Source organism: Leucopleurus acutus, assembly GCF_964270905.1.
Source record: "Leucopleurus acutus genome assembly, chromosome: 16".
Classification (NCBI taxonomy): Eukaryota; Metazoa; Chordata; class Mammalia; order Artiodactyla; family Delphinidae; genus Leucopleurus; species Leucopleurus acutus.
This window is the reverse complement of record NC_139158.1, coordinates 40346862-40364192: the sequence shown is the minus strand read 5'-3', so window position 1 is coordinate 40364192 and position 17331 is coordinate 40346862. Positions and strand designations below refer to the sequence as shown.

The window sequence follows — 17331 nt, the reverse complement described above, 5'->3', positions numbered from 1 at the left end:
TCCGCCGTGGGCTCGGCAAATCTTCCCAGCACCGGCAGCGGACATCCTGGGGACACTCCGCAGGAGACTCCTGGTCCCCGGTCGCTTCAGAAGGTACAAGCCGTCTCACAAGTGTTCCCTCTCGCCATGTGGCATCTCCAGGGCGAACCCAAGGCTGACTTGATTTGAACGACAGTCCACAACCCGAAGGCTCCAGACTGCACGCCCGGCCTGGCTCCTTTGGTTTCTGCAACTGGCCTGTCACTGGCCTGTCGCCTCCAGCCTGCTCCCCACGGCTGCTGGGGTCACCTTTCGAAACTCGGGATCTGACTGTGTCACTTGTGCACTTGACAGCTTTCAAAAGGTTCGCCATGATCCCAGGACAAAACCCACATTTCTCCAAAACCGGACCCTGTATGGCCCGGGCCCCTCCTCCACCCCTGCCTTCAGACAAGCTGCCCAAAAGAGCCCCATGTCCCTTCCCTGGAGCCACGGCCACGTCCCTGTCCACCTGGCCCGCGGTCCTGGCACCGGTGCACTGCCCGGTGCTCTGGCGGGACTGTCTCCTCGCTGCTCCCTGCTCCTGTGAACGCCGCCATGTGATGTGTTCACTCACGGGGAATGAACTTGAGCCGAGGGCCATCGGGCAGCTGGGACAAGCTCCAGAGGCCTGTGACCTCCAGGCAGGGAGGTGGACCCAAGCTACAGGGAACTGTGAGGCACTCCCTTCTCGGGAAAGTGAACAGGCAGCGCTGCGCGGGGGACGTGAAGGCCGCAGGCTGTGAGGGGAGGCCTCCCGCAGCTGCTGAGAGGAGAGCGCAGAGGCAGGAGCTCCCATCTGCCACACTCTAGAAGCGCCAGGAGCTGCAGTCGTTGCCTGACGCGGGCGCGTCTCAACTCTTCTCTCTGCCCTGGAGGCAGCAGATCTCAGGAAGCCACAAGGAACCGCCATAAAGCAAGCTCTGCCTCCAAAGCCACCCCATCCTCTACCCCGACTGGTGCCCCCGACGAGAGGCGCCGATGCAGCTCCGGGGGGAGCCCTACCTGCGCCCCGGCCCCTACGGCTCCCGCTCCGAGGACACGTCCCCCTCGGCCCCGCTGCTGGCGCTGCGGTCTTCCTTGCGAGGAGCGCTTCTTTCCTTGCTTGATTCAGAAGGCCCTTTGGCTCTGGTTTTTTCTTTCCTCTGCTGTTGCTTTTCAAGCTTCGACAGCTGGTTATGAAAAAGAAAGAGAATTATTTTACAAACGTAAACTCATGCCTGTATGTCCAAAGCACCAATTACTTCACAGGCAGCAACCACTAAAAACGCTTTCTGTCTGATAACATGGGGCATTGCAGTGGCTCCGACATGCCAGATCCCACACCAAGTGTCTGTCTGTCAGACACCAGCATCCTTAATACAGACACATCAGACGTATGACGTCCGTCAGATTTCCCCACCACTCTGCCTGTCTTGGGGTTGTGGGGAGGGGCCACTAACAGCCTTCTTTGACAGGCTGAGCAGAGACTGTAAATGAAAAGGCTTTTAGTCTGTTATTTTTTTCTTTGATGTCTCTATAGCTTTTTTCTCACCACTTTGTCTTCCCACTCACTGTTTTCTCCACCATTTGCTGAAGGTGAGAGAAGGCTGTGATAAAGTACATCAGACACATGAGACATCATCTGGGCCCTCGGTTTGTCCTGAGACTGAAGCCTGACTCGTCCACAGCCCAAACCCTGGGTGCTCCCAGCGGGCTGCTTGGTGGCTACACGGGGACACTGCCACAGGGCACATGTCCCACAGGCCACCCGGGGCCACTTCTGCCCTGGGTGTCTCCCCAGCTTGTTCAGAGACCACAGGCCGGACAGTGGAAAGACAGATCCGCTGACACTCTGCACAACGGTTCAGCCACCCCAGAAAGACCTGCCAAGAAACTCATCCAAGGAGACGGGCCAAGCCGTGGCCACGGGATTTGCTTGGACCATAAAAACCATCTGTGACAAAGCTTGAGACACGGCAACACCCAGGTTCATGGGCCTCCCAGGTCAAGTCTGCAAACATTTTCCCATTCACGTGGAAAGGGGGAAACAGGGAAGGGCCAGATGCTCCCCGCTGGTCTCTGCCCCGTGAAGACGCAAAGGAAAGTTACTGTAACCAACCTGCCAGATCATTGCTTTATTATTCTCAGACTCTGAATTAAACCTTTAGATAGATCAATAATCAGCAGCTCTCAATTTGGTCCAGAAAACCAAGTTTATTAATGGTGGACTTATGATATTATCTCCCCCACCTCCCAACCCCAGGTGCCTGAACAGCTGTAGTAAACAACCGGCTTGGTTAACAAGCTATTCCATTTTGTGAATGAAGGCTTCACTTCCCCTTTGACCCAGGACTCCCTTCCCAGAAAGCTCACCTGGATAAATTCCCTCTCGTGTTGCAGGAAAAGCTCCTGTGAATGTGCACCGTGGTATTGCTTGTATTTAGCAAGAGCCTAGAAACAACCTGAGTCCACTGTAGGAGGACAGGTAACTAGAACGTGGCACAGTCCCACAGAGCGATATCTAGAGCAGATGGACATGTATCAAAACAGATACATCTCTAGGGCTTCCCTGGTGGCGCAGTGGTTGAGACTCCGCCTGCCGATGCAGGGGACACGGGTTCGTGCCCCGGTCCAGGAGGATCCCACATGCCGCGGAGCGGCTGGGTCCGTGAGCCATGGCCGCTGAGCCTGTGCGTCCGGAGCCTGTGCTCCGCAAATGGGAGAGGCCACAACAGTGAGAGGCCCGCGTACCGCAAAAAAAAATAAAATAAAAAAAAATAAAAAATAAAAAACCAGATATGTCTCTAAACCCACGTTAGACAAACCAATGTAAGCTTCAGAGGCCAGAACAGTAGGATCCCATTTTCACAAAGCACTACGTGCCACTAATGGGCAGATGGAGGATGGACTGGGAGCATACAGGCAAGTCCAGTTAACTTTGGGGAGAAAGAGAAGAGAATGGGATCATAGTGGGATGAATATACATGGGCTCCAACTGTAACTGTCAGCTTTCACTTCTATAACAACAAAACCAGCTCTAGAACAGAGCTGCTGACCGCTGTCAGACGTGGACTGCTTGCTACTGGCCCTCGGACCACTGACGGTAAGACTCGTGCCAGGATGTAAACCAACACACAGCTTCCTTCGTCAACAAAGTCTTGCTGTGAAAAAGTATCACTGCTAAACTGTGCACTTAGTGGCAAAGCTGAGCTCCTCTGGCCATGGCCTGGTAAAAAACAGCTCAGGTACAGGCACGGTGAATAAGATGATCTTGAGCAAAGATGACAACAGGCTAGCACTTTTTTTTTTTTTTTTGCTCCGTGGCATGTGGGATCTCCCCAGACCGGGGCACGAACCCGTGTCCCCTGCATCGGCAGGCGGACTCTCAACCACTGCGCCACCAGGGAAGCCCCAGCACTTTTTAATTGAGATAAAATTGACAGACAACATTATATTAGTTTCAGGTGTACAATGTAATGATTCGACACTTGTATACACTGCTAAACCAAAAGGTTAGCGTTTTAAAAATCTGAGTAATGGCTACACAGAGCTCTTTGCTATATATTTCCCTCTGCACTATTATTTTTCCATGAACGATTATTCTTCTCTGTGCCATTCTACCGCAGATGTGGGAGGAATTTCCTTCATCAAGATGCCAGCCTTCCTTTCTTGTTTCCCTTTTGGTGTTAAATGCTCTTTCTTCTAAGAAATGATTAGGATGGTAAATGGGTGCCCTTCTGTCTTGCTCTTTTTCTTGCAAAATGATCTTGGATGCACAACATGAATGTACTTAACCGTACTGAGCTGTACAATTAAAAATGGGTGGGATGGTAAATTTTATGTTATGTGTATTTTACAACTAAAAGAATTTTTTTATAGTGATATAATTGACGTATAACATTATATTAGTTACAGGTGTACAACATAACGATTCCATAGCTGTACATACTGCGAAATGACCACCACCGTAAGTCTAGTTAGCGTCTATCACCAAAACAATTTCTTAATGACCTTAGAAAACATGAAGTTGGCAATTCGTGCTGGCCCCCTTCCTTTTTTATATTTCATGTCCCTAGTTCATGAAATCCAAACATCTGGGAATCAGTGTTCGGCAGTGAACTGTGATAATCGCCTTCTGCTGTCAGCCGTTTACATTCACATCAGTGTCTGTATGTGTGTTTACACGTGTGTGTTATATGTGTACATATCTGTAGGTGGATGGATACATCTACGAATGCACATATATAACCGTGAACATGTTCCAAGTTAGACACTGAGAAAGCATGATTTTTATTTCCAGAAGAGGCCCTCTCAGTTTTGTTTCCCCTCTTCAGAGGTAAATATAAAAAAATGTTGACTATCGCCAGTGACACAACCAAACCAAGGCTCCCGCACTGCTGAGATTCCATCTCATGCAAAGGCTTGTTTGTGATCCAACCTGTTACTCGCTTTCTACTCTTTAATGCTGCGGAGAAGCCAGATCCTGGCAGGATGATGGCGAATAATCCCCAATGGAAGCAGGCTTCCCAGAGGCTGCTCAGGGCCCCACGGCACCGTCTGACTCTGCACTGGCCCAGAGGCGCCATCAACGTTGAGCCGAACTGCAGAAACATCAGCGCGGCCTTACACCCCAGCTCCATCCCTACCGCCCTGGACCAAGCTTGTGAATCACTGAATCACGAGTGACAATTACCGAAGGGACAGGCACAGCCCGAGTTTCTGTAAACGATGTAATGCTGATTGTCGTTCATTATTTATCTTAAAACAACCCAACCACATATGGCTCCATGCCTCAAAGTAAAAGTTCTCTGAGGGAACATTGTGAACTAACCTAATAAATTTAAGCCTTTTCTCGGAAAACTTGGAATCCAATGCAGCCAAAATGTGGAATTTACATCTTAAGGCAAGAAAGCAATTGGATTTTTTTTTTTTTTTTGAGGAAACAAATGAGAAAGAAAGAAAAAGAAGAAAAGAAATTGGTGCTGCACACGGACTCCTGTAGCATGTCCACGGCTTTCAGGTTAACGAGCACACTTACGTCAAGGAGAATAAAAACCGCACAGGCCAGTGAACACAGGACCTAGACACCAAAATGGAGGACTTTTGTTTCTTTGTTTGTTTGCTTTTTAATCATCTGAGAGTGTCCATATTGCAAAGGAGACAGTGTCCAAACCATACAGGCTCCAGCGCCTTAAAGAGAAACCCAAACCTTCCAAAGGCAACTCCAGGCACGAGACACGGCCAGGGGCCAGGTAACTGTCCCAAGGCCAGCCCATGCCTCTCACGGTGGATCTCTGAAGAGCGGGGCCAGTGAGGGCGGGCTGGAATATCTAGACCCAAACCTCCCTGACTCACGCCTAAATCCACTGAGAAAATAAAGAACTTTCTTTTTAATTAAGATGACCATGCTCTGATTGCCTAATGTACAAATAAACTAGTTGAACAATGCTCTATCACAGGGCCTGCAAATGTAATAATGCCCTGAGGGACCAGGCAGAAGCAAAATGAGTGAAGTAACTATAAGACTTTAGGGCAGGATGGAGACTGCGGCCACACTGCAGAGGACAAGCCCCACCCACCCACCCACAAGCCCTACCAGGGCATTCACATTTTCTTTTTAAACAAGCATCTGCACAAAGGTATAAAGTAAATGGGGTAGATAGAGCCCCCCATAGGTACCCCGCTTTGCACCTCCGCCCACCTGATCTCGACTGCTCTGAACAACCCCGTAACAGTTGTATTCTCATCAGCGTCCCCTGGAGAAGCCACTGTCGGCAGCCTACGCTATAGTCATCCTCCAGCTCCCTCCTCTCTCCCTGCTGGCATGAGCAGCCTTCTGCTCAGAAGTAGCACTGTCTGAGCCTGCTGTCACATGGTCAGGGGACAGCATTCACAGCCACCAGGACCTGAGGGACCACCAGGGGGCTTCAGAGAAAGGTTTCTCTCCCAAATAAACAGAGGTGCATGGAGACCTGGGGACGGACAAAGACCTCTGGAGCGGTGGCAGCTCTTGGAACGAGATGGGGTGTCCAGGGGTACAGAGACACCTCCGGGGAGGGGTGGAGCCGAGCCGGAGGCATCAGCCACCCTCTTGGGGTCGGGGGGCGTCACTAAGCTCCTCCCTGTTTCAGCCACACTCGGCCAGGTTTGGAGCATGTGCAGCTGAAAGCAAAGCATCTCATCACACACTCATCGAAGTAAAGGAGCAACGGGCCTTCAAGAGGGTGGGGGGCTTGCTCAGGTGTCATGCACAGGGTGCAAAAGGCAGAGACGGGACCAGGCCTCTAGACGCCAAACTCCGTATTCTTTCCAGGGCATCACACGGCCCCTCTTCCTTAATCTATGAACTTCATTTCAGAGATATGTTTTGAGCACTGGGCTACACGTCATGCCCTGTCCTAGGTGCCAGGGACACAGAGGAGAACCAAGCAGAGCGCTGGCTTTCCTGGGGCCGACTGCCCATCACATAAATAACTGGCAGCTCCCACTGCCAGGCTCTGTTCTCAGCCCTCGGCATGCACGAGGGCACCATCACCATCCCCACTCTGAAGTGAAGCCGAGGGCGCCGGCGCCCCCAGCATCCTGCCTGAAGCACTTGTCCTCGCTGGTGGAGAACACGCAGGGACCTCAGCCTCCTCCCTTTGCCCTAACGCAGATCCTGCTCCGCGGTGGTCCAGCAGCAAGCCACCGTAGGACCTCAACGTGACTGCGTGTTTCCACCCTGTGGCTGAAGAATCAGAAGGCGCAAACCTAAGCTGAGTGAGCCGGAAACGAGGCTGGAGGAGGAAGCAGGATGGGGAAGCCCCCAAAGCCACGAGGGCCCAGAGGGAGCTCTCCAGGGGCCCTGATCCTGACCCAAGGAAAGGCCCTGCAGTGGGGCCCGTCAGTGGCAGCGGGAGAGGAGGACCAGGGTGACGGAGACCAGTCTGGCCCAGGCCGGCCACTGACACGGGGCAGCCCCGGAAAGCAGTGAGCATCAGAGCATCATAGCAGGGAACACAGGGCGGCCAGCATGTGGAGGGCTCGCGGAGGGTTGGGGGCAGGCCCCCAAGTTCTGGGAGGGCTGATGGAAGCAGGGCTGAGGGCGGGACAGGAGTCCCTGGAGGAGGGAGGAGAAGGCCTCCCAGGACCAGCATGGGACTCTGTGTTCACGCTTCACCACCAGCCACGCTGCAGGCCCCCTGGGCACAGGGTGATGACACAGAGGTGACTGAACTGGACATCAAGGGCTGCACGAGACAGGCTGAGGAGCGAGGGGCCGAGTGAGGTCAAGGCCACCAGGAGAAGCAGGGGAGGGGGTTAAGTCCTGCCCGGGGCGCAGCACCCACGGTAAGGGGGGCGTCCGGCCGGGAGCGCATGGGGTCAGCGCACTGTGGGGTCACTGTCACCCAGGACTGGGGCACAAACGGGACGCTGGCCGGCTGGGGGGATAGGTGTGGGAGAGCCCTGAGTCTCCACTGATGACCACGGCCGTGGTGATGGGCAGTCCGCAGTGCGCATGAGACACTGGACAAATGAGCACGGGGGCGGGGAGTGACCAGGTGATGGCCTCCGGGGGACGGGAAGCTCCGGCTCGAGCCCCTGTCGGCGGCGTAACTAATGCTCTTCAGCAGCACAAGAGAAGGAAACACGTGGGACCCACAGAGCAGGGCGCTGTGTGGGCGCTCCAGAGGAGGGACCCCTCCCAGGGCAGGGGGCGGACAGCAGACCACTGGAAGGGGAGAAGCGGAGACCCTCGGGCTGGCCGTTTGCCCTCTGTGCCTCTACTGCCAGGCCGCCTGCCCTGGGCACCGGAGGACGGGCTCTGAGACGTGTGAGCTACTCCTACCTGCCCGGGTCTTTCTCATAGAACAGCGCTGCTGAAGCATCTCCAAAGGCAGATCCCTTCACCCTGTGGGCTGATCCAGTGGACGATGACACAGAACATTAAATGAAGGAGCCCCTCCAGGCTGCCGTGGACACCACAAGCTCCCAGGACGCGCTCTGCGTACAGTCAGACTCTGGGCGCCCCCGAGATTCCACGTGTGCAGGGGAGGCCCAGCCAAGGGCTCTGCTCTGCAGCTGCGGACACCAATCCAGGCTGGGAGGGTTCAAAGGAGCTGCCAGAGAGGTCTGTGTCTGCAGTTGCCACCACCCGCCTGCCTCTTTCGGGAACGTCCAAACCACGCAGCTGACAGGCACTAGAAGCGGTTTTGGAGGGGTTCAAGAGAGATGGTTTCTTTGCAAGTCGTTTCCAAACAAAACAGGTGCCCAGCAACCCCTGATGGAAGGGTAATTCTCCGAGCGAGACGATGTCTCAGACTTGCTTCCAACACGATTTGGAAAAATGATGTGAAAAATTACAGCTTCTTGTAGATGCTTTTGTACGTTCACATAAGTCCCACAAAAACTATTTCAGGTCTTCCTCTTCTTCTTTTTTAGACTGCAGTTGACTAAAAGGGGCAACTCATTCCTCAAAGGGCCCATGAGTATAACCTGAGATTTTAATTTCATCCCTTTACAGTCTGTCTTCACACTAGGGAAATAAATGGCCCCTTAGATTGTGACAACCAATTTGTCACGTTGAGCATTCCGAGGAGTCAAGAGCAGGTATTATTACTCCCAGATTGCTTCTGAGCGCACGGGAAGTGGAGTCAGTTGAGAGAGAAAGTTCAAGGCCATGGCCAGGCAGTGGCCAGGCTGGGAGGAGCCTCAGGCCACCAGACTCCCAGCCGAGCCCCCAGTTGGCCTGGCTCCTTTGAGGCCGAAGCTCACCTGGACAGGGGCTTCTGAGGTTAGCCCAGGTCCGGGGCAGCCAACCCTGCTGTGATCTTGCTAGGGCGATGCCAGGTACAGCCCTGCCTTTGAGGTATTTTAATGCTGGTCATTTCCGGCCAGAATGTTCTGTCCCGTGAAGGAGCAAAATCTAATTAGAGAGTGAAGAAAGTAACAAAAGAAAAGCGCGAGCCCCATGAAGCCAGTTTCTAGGATTTTTATAGACCGTGATGCAGATGGAAAGGTTCTGTTCCAACCAACCCCTTGCATAGATTCCAAGAAAGTCATAAAGACCAAATGTCCCCTCTGCAATTACGTTGTAAAATACCACAAGGTATGATGGCTCCGCAGGCGCTGGCCCACACCTGTGGCCCCGCTGATGTCAGAAGGCACGAGCGGGCGACCACAGGAAGCTGCAGAAGGAGGACATGGCTGGCACGTCCCCTTAGAAGGACAGGAGCTAAAGGACAAAATGCCCCAAACCCACCAGCCCGTGAACCCTTTTCAACAGCGCTAGAACCTTCACTCCACGAGGTTCGCTGTCTTTCCTGTGTCCACCAACTCCTACCACCAGGAAAAGATGCCCTGACTGTGCCGAGTCATTGAAACCAGCGTGTTGGCCATTCTCTCACCCTGCAGAGCACGCGGACACCAGAGAATTGTTTTGCTGAATAACTAACACGTTCGAGGCAGTAAGCAAGACGCACTGTGGAGTGGAGCAATACTCCACCTCCACGGGCCTCCTGGGGTCAGGTGGAATCCCGGGGCTCCCCTCGACCACACACACCGGAGGCGGCCTGCCAGCACCGCCTAGAGATGCAGGAAAGCCCAAGAGGCCCCACACAGCGACCAGAACAGCCCACAGTCCCTCCACGTCAGGCGGGGACCCCTTCAGGGGTGGACCCTTCAGGGAATGACGGAGGACGGCGCTCAAGGCCGGGAAAGGGCGCCTCCACCCAAGCCCGATGCCCACGTGCCATGGGCGGGACATCTCCTGAGCTACTGGACACCCCTGGCTCCATGACCTTTTGCTTCTCCCTGTTTCTTTCCGCTGCCTACAGGCCAGAGGGCAGAGAGTGGGAAGGGGGAAGAAGAAAAGGCAAATTCCCATCAGCCTATGAGACTCGCAAAACTCCGAGAAGACAGAAGTGTGAATCTACTGTGGAATTTTAAACAATCTGTAGAAACCTACTTCCACAGATTAGCTCTAGTTGACTAAGCCATTTTTTAAAAAGCAATTGGAATTTATATTTGGGCAACTTTGTTTTATCGAATTGTAACTTGATATAATTTCATATTATGTGATAATTCTGAAAGCTTCTTTTTTAAAAATGTCCTTGTGTAATGGAAAATCTGACAGAACACTCAAAGAGGATGTTTCCATACACTCTGAAGCATCTGCCATTATGTCAACTGTCATGTTGTGTTATTTTTAAATCAACTGGCTGCTTAATAAAAACATTACAAAGCAATGTGCACACATGGTACCTAATTTTCATACATTATTAACTCTGCTTGAGGTTTTCGTGGGAATTAAAAAAGGAAAAAAGTCAGGCAAGGAGGCATCCGTTCCCATCTGAAATCGTGCAATCTAATTTTATTTTCTAATTCCCCATTGTTTACAAAAACCCTCTTAGGCATGCAAAGTGGCAGTGAGGGCGGGGTGCCCGGCTGTCTTTCGCATTATTCTTACTCTCTTCTCCTCCCGTCCACGTCCACGCTGGGGTGGCTCCAGCCTTCAGGACCCGGGGCGGCTTGTTTCAGGCCCTCATGGGATCGAGGTCAGCAAAGGCGTGGGTTTCTCTATCACCGCGGCAGAGGCTGTCAGGGCCTGCATGTCCCCCAGCCCAGAGGTCCCTGCAGTGTCAGCCCACGACTTCTGACCTCCTCCAGCCTGAGCACCTGCACCTTCAGCCTGAAGATGCCCCCGGGCCCAGGGGGGGCACCTGGCCTGAGTGTGGGCAGCAGACATGTCTGGAGGCAAGCACTCCTGGACGTGATCTCAGCCAGGGGGAAACGAGTGCTAGGGGTCCACCTCCAGCCCCCTCAGGCCGCACGGCACCCACGCTGAGATGTGTTCCATGCGGCCCCCCAGGGGGTGCCCTGCCCAGGGGTCACCAACGCACAGGTCCCCCTCTCCGTCTCGCTTCCACCCCTCACCGTGCTTCCTGTACTGGGAAGACCTGTATCGCAAGCTTTTCACTTCGGGGGGCACCCAAACCAGAAGCATTTTACATGCTTTGAAATGAGCCACATTTTAACGTGATCATTTGTTATGTGTTACAGGCCCCGTGTTAACCAGTGTTCTCCACTGGTGGGCACCCCAGACACAGGAGGGCCATGGGGGTGATGAGGATTCCACCCCCACTGAAGGCGCTGAGGGATGCAGTACAGTCCTGTGACATCTCACTATATACGTGAATTCTCTGAAAACTGGTCACCCATATACATGGCAAACGATATATTCTAGCAGCCAGGATTTTTATTATGTTGCCCTCCATTCCCTAACCCCACTGGGGACAAGGTATCAACTGCACTTCTAACACGACACAACCCACTCCTGTGGCCTGGCCTCTTCCTTCAATGGGGGCTAATTATAAAATTTCGAGAGTAATGGGCAAGAAGTTAACTATTTCCCCGCCGCTGAGGAAGCAGCAGTGGCTGTGGCACTCGGAGGCCAGAGGCCGGCTTCTCGCGCCCCACGGCTGAGCTAACAGCTCCCCCTCCTCTCTAGGCCGCTGCTCTTTGCGGGCAGAAATAATAGGCACCTACTTCATCAACATCTGCGTTAACATTATTAACGCATATATGTGGACCCTAGAAAAAGGGTACAGATGAACCGGTTTGCAGGGCAGAAATAGAGACACAGATGTAGAGAACACACGTATGGACACCAAGGGGGGAAAGTGGTGGAGGAGGAGGGTGGTGGGATGAAGTGGGAGATTGGGATTGACATATACACACTAATATGTATAAAACAGATAACTAATAAGAACCTGCTGTATAAAAAAATAAATAAAATTCTAAAATTCAAAAAAAAAAACAAACCAAAAAACCATCTGCCTCAGGCTGGAGTCTCTCTTGGCACGTGTCTGGTTAATAATCACGGGCTGTAGCGAAGTTTCAGGAGACACTAAAACAATTTCATCTTTGGTATTCCAATGCATAATTGGTACCAGAAAACTGTTCACGAGCATTTTAAACTAGTAGTGTTGCTTAAATGATTCAAAATGTTTCTTCAATTTGCAAGAGTCTTAAAAAAGAGGGGAGACCTTTTCTCTGCCCCACTGGGTCTTACGTGTACAAATGCCAACAGAACAGATTTGGAACGATGAAGAATTATTGTGCAAAATAATGAAGACGTGGGACCCAGAAAAACAGTGCCCACAACCTGAAGAAAAGTCAAGGTCAGGGTGCTCGGCAGCCGGGCCGGGGTGAGGGGCAGGGGGTGGCCACCTGTCCACAGGGCAGGCGAGTGGGGCAAGCGCTCCGGAGGACGGGGCTCCCGCAGGAAGGGCCTGGGCTCAGAGGTCTGGGAGCAGGAGCAGAAAATACAGTGCTCCAAACAAGATTTCAAGAGAAGAAAGACAAGTACATACTCCCAGAAAAGCAAAGGGCTGAACAAGGAAAAAAACGATAGGGTACGACTTGGGCCCTGTGGTGACCCACAGTCACAGGGTCATGGCAACATAAACACCATTTTTGGATTCCATTAAAATGATATCAAAATGCTGGAAAGATGGGAGGGTGTGCGGCATGAGCAGTGCTGGCTCCCCCTCTACAGTAGCATGAAATAAATGATGTCAGAACTTAATACATCAAGAAACAGTACGAGTTTGGGCTTCCCTGGTGGTGCAGTGGTTAAGAATCTGCCTGTCAATGCAGGGGACATGGGTTCGAACCCTGGCCCGGGAAGATCCCACATGCCGCGGAGCAACTAAGCCTGTGTGCCATAACTACCGAGCCTGCGCTCTAGAGCCCGCGAGCCACAACTACTGAGCCCACATGCCACATCTACTGAAGCCCGTGCGCCTAGAGCCCCTGCTCCGCAACAATAGAAGCCACCGCAATGGGAAGCCCACGCACTGCAATGAAGAGCAGCCCCTGCTCGCCGCAACTAGAGAAAGCTGCACGCAGCAACGAAGAACCAAAGCAGCCAAAAATAAATAAATAAAATAAATAAATTTAGTTAAAAAAAAAGAAACAGTAAAAGTTTATAATTTAGGGACAGAGGGGGAAGCACCCAAAGAAATAGCTTAAAATATGTTAAAGGCACTTGCTTGCGGGGAAGAGGACAAGGACGAGGGAAAACAGGCAGAAAAGGTTATTTTTCATTACAAGCCTTTATGTACTAAATGATTTTCAGTTATGCACATAATTGCTTTAATAAGCAATTTAAAATTTGTTTAAGAAAGAAAACTCATACAGTAGATATAGTTAACAACAGATCCAAGACTATGGAGAAAAATTAATGACTCAGAAAAATCAATGCATGCAATCCTTCCAATACTCAGAGGAAAAGACAATAGAAACTTATAAGTCATATATGTAGGATGGGAGAAAAGGAGAGATCAGAGCAGATACCAAAAAAGCAATAAGCAAAGACATTACAGAAGAACATCCCACGGGCTCCAGTATATCCTGGAGGCACCAACAGTCAGGGAAATTTAGGTAGAGAAATCCACACGGAGGGCACACCACTAAATGCCAGCAGGGAGCCAGACACAGTGAAACACTGGTGACACGTGTGTTGGATGAACAAAGGGATGACTGCATGATGACAGACAGATGCGTAGACAGACGGAAGGAAGGAGGCCAACCAACCATCGGGGCGACACCTGTAGAACCTGAAGGTAAAAGCTGGCGACCCAAGCATTCCCGGATCAACCAGGACGTTCCCAAACCTGCAAGTATCCAGAATGTTTTATGGCCATTCCCACCCTTAAAAAATAAATGCATAAATAAATTACAGAAGAACTCCAGCCTCTTGAGAGAGTAATAAAGAAACTGTGTTAAGTAATATAACCAATAAAATTGAGTGACAAGTCCCAAAACTAACCGGTGAAGAAGAAAATATAAAATGAGAAATTAAACTTATCGGGATCTAAAATTCAGATTCACAAGCAACCTCTTAAATGGGATGAAACGCAAATGCCTAATAAGCTTATGAGAAAGAGTGCCACTTCACTAGTAATTGATGCAAATAAAAACAATGAGATTATTTATGAGTCATCAAGTTGACAAGGATTAAACAATGATAATCAATGATAATGATATACTATTAATTATAATAATAATTAAACAATGATAATCCGATTAAACAATGATAATTAAGCAAGGATAAACCAGCCTTCGCAAGGGTTTAAGGAAAGGAACACTGAATGCTGGTGATGGAGAGTACATGTGGACCTTAGGGGCGCAATTTGGCAACACACATCTCAAACACTAAGTGTCTGCACATTTTGACCCAATAATTTCACCTCCTGGAATTTATCTCGTGGAAAATAAGTGGCTTCGTGCACAAAGATACATCCAAAAGGGTGTTCACTGAATTGCCTTTTACAACAGTAAAAACTGTGGAGCAATCTAAATGCCCACAGAAAGAGGATTTAAATAAATTACGAGACATTCTGTACAGACTGATTTACCATTTGAGGTGTTGCTACGGAAAATTTACAGCTGCAGCCATCAAACCCTAGAATTCCCCTCTCTTCACCAACTAAAAAAAGCAGCTCTTTGAGAACAGTACAAATGCAGCTCCGAGGGCCTGTCTGGTGGCGGAGGGTGTTGAAACACGAGGGTCCCCCCACTAGGCCGAGCCCGACAGAAAAGAACGACGTGCAGCAGACAAGCCCCAACAAGAAAGCCAGGGACACACGCGTGGGCTGAAGCCGCTCGGGACAAAGGGGTGGGGGGACCAGCACAAAACACAGCACCGGGGTGTCTCAGGGGGAGGCAAGGGGTTGTGAGGGGAGGGCCTGGGACAGCCCTGGGTGGCAGCGGCTGGGGCTCCCGTCTGAAAGTGGGGGGCAGTCACCCTAACGGTAGGCTTTGTACACATGCACGTTACATATGTCCTTTTTCAGTGACCACAGATTATGCAATAAATGTTTCTAGAACACACACGAGCGACAGCACCTCATCTTCAGCCACTGCTCTGCCCAAGCGGCTCCAACAGCCTGACTGGCCTCCAAACAGAACAGGCAAGGTAAACACTACTGAGCACAAACTTCCCGAGTGCGCAGCCTGTCAGAGAAAAACGGCGCTTCTGGGAATTCAGCTGAAACCCTGGCTCCAGGCGCCCGGAGCAGGGCTGGAGCAATACTCTTTTCTTTATGAATGCCATTTGTGTGGGAGAAAACACATGTACAAAAGCGCCCACTATAGTTTTGTACAAACGCTGCTCCACCCCGCCCAGAGATACCTTTGTCATCAGCCACAAGTCCCTTTACAGGAAGCCACCAGGAAGTCTCGCCTTCTGCGAGGCAGTTTGCTAACAGTGAAATCAGAGAACAGAAGTAATGCTCAGAGCCACCTTACTTTCGAGATTCTCCTTCCTCAAAATACACATATTTCTAGACAGACCCAGGAACAGTGCAGGTGCTTTTCCTAACACATCAGCACTGCCCTGCACCATGAGAAAGACCCGTTTCACCCCAAATGGGCACTGCCGTCAAGGTTCTTATGTGAAGAAGGTCCATCCTTCACCCTGCCCTGACTGCCCTTTGAAAGGGCTACGCTCTCCGTGATCAGTGTTTCTTGATCTCGGCAGTAGTGACATTTGAAGCCAGATGAATGCTTTGCTGTGAGGGCCGTTCTGTGGACTTCAGGGGGTTCAGCAGCATCCCTGGCCTCTACTCACTAGAAGCCAGTGGCACTTCCCCTCCCCCAGCTGTGACAACCAAATATGTCTCCAGACACTGCCAAATGTCCTTGGGGTGCAAAATGGTTGAGAAATAAAAATAACTTTTAAAAACAAACACAAACAAATAAGAACAAAAACGCCATTCTTAGAATTGCTGTAAGTCTCTCATAGTTGCCGTTGGTTAAGTGCCCTTTTTTCCACTTCTTGCACAGACCCTTTCAAAACCTGAGTCAAGCAGGGCTCCTGCACTGTTTTCCTGAGGTTCCTGCCCACATATGCAGGTAGGCTGAGTGCCCCGGTAGGAAGAGACACACTGGAGACCAAAATGACCAACCTATAAAACTACCTACCTACCAACTACCTAACCTACTCCGGTCAGCATTCTTAGGTGCGGACAGACAGCCAAAAACATCCAGATACTTGAGGGAGCATCCGCAGCTCAAAAGAGAAGGATCACGTAGAGTAAACAGACAACTGACTCTGAGCAGAGATAATTCGGCAAATAGAAATGAACATTTAAAAATCCAATCAGAATCTTCAGAAAGCGTTAAGAAGATACGATACCCCCCAGAGGACCTAAAGAGCCATTTTTCTAAAGAAGACATACAGATGGCCAACAGGCACGTGAAAAGATGCTCAACATCACTAATCCTCAGGGACATGCAAATCAAAACCACAATGAGCTTTCAATGAGATGAAACAATTCTGAAGCGAGTACTGAGATTTGCTTCAAAATAAAACCAAAGGTGGGAGGGTTAATGACATCAGAGGTGCCATAACTGGGTGATGATGACCTGGACGCTGGGTCCATTGGGTTCTATATGCTATATTTGTCTAAACTGTTGAGATGTTTCCACAATAAAAAGTTAAGGTCATTTCTCATTAACAATACAGAACTGAGCTATGTAGCTATTGTTAAAAACAAATACATCGGGGGCTTCCCTGGTGGCGCAGTGGTTGAGAGTCCGCCTGCCGATGCAGGGGACACGGGTTCATGCCCCAGTCTGGGAAGATCCCACATGCTGCGGAGCGGCTGGGCCCGTGAGCCATGGCCGCTGAGCCTGTGCGTCCGGAGCCTGTGCTCCGCAACGGGAGAGGCCACAACAGTGAGAGGCCCACGTACTGCAAAAAAAAAAAAAAAAAGAAAGAAAGAAAGAAAAACAAATACATCGGCAGATTCTAGAAAAGCCTAACAGAACAGTAAAATTCAATGTGTGCTCTGATAAAGTTTTACTGACTTGCTTATATATATGAGCCATAAATGTGTTCATACCCATTTCTTAGAATTTCTCTTACATCAAAAAAAAAATTATCAGAATAAAGATGTTCACTTTGGCATTACTTACAATTGTGAAAAAATTAAAAATAATCTAGGTGTCCAACCATAAAGGAAAGTTAGTAAGTTACAGTAGACTGACTTAATAACTAATATACAAACACAAAAATGCTAAATATAAAAATCAGTCATCCTCACTGAAGACATCTAAGAAAAGATTTAACTGGAAGAAGTCCGTGGTGATTACACCAAAACAAAGATTATGTGAATATTTGGAAAAGACTATAAAGAAGAAATTAAAATTGTTGCATTAACAAGAGTACATTGGTTCAATGGCTTTTTTGTAATGTTGTTTAATCATTTTTAAAAGATGTGCTCTGTCTTGAGTACAAGATTTTCCTCTAGTTTCTCAGTTTTTTTTTTTATGAAAAACAAG

At 50.1% G+C, this 17331-nt stretch overlaps 1 protein-coding gene across 1 annotated transcript in view; it reads right to left on the bottom strand.

The window, feature by feature from the left end:
- Nucleotides 1–1034: 1034 nt before the first annotated feature.
- Nucleotides 1035–17331, bottom strand: part of DTD1 (D-aminoacyl-tRNA deacylase 1) — a 98908-nt gene continuing 82611 nt past the window's right edge. The window contains exon 5 of the mRNA XM_082857554.1: nt 1035–1190. Within this exon, the coding sequence (XP_082713680.1) occupies nt 1038–1190 (153 nt within the window). The 3' untranslated portion in view covers nt 1035–1037. The remainder of the gene's footprint in view (nt 1191–17331) is intronic.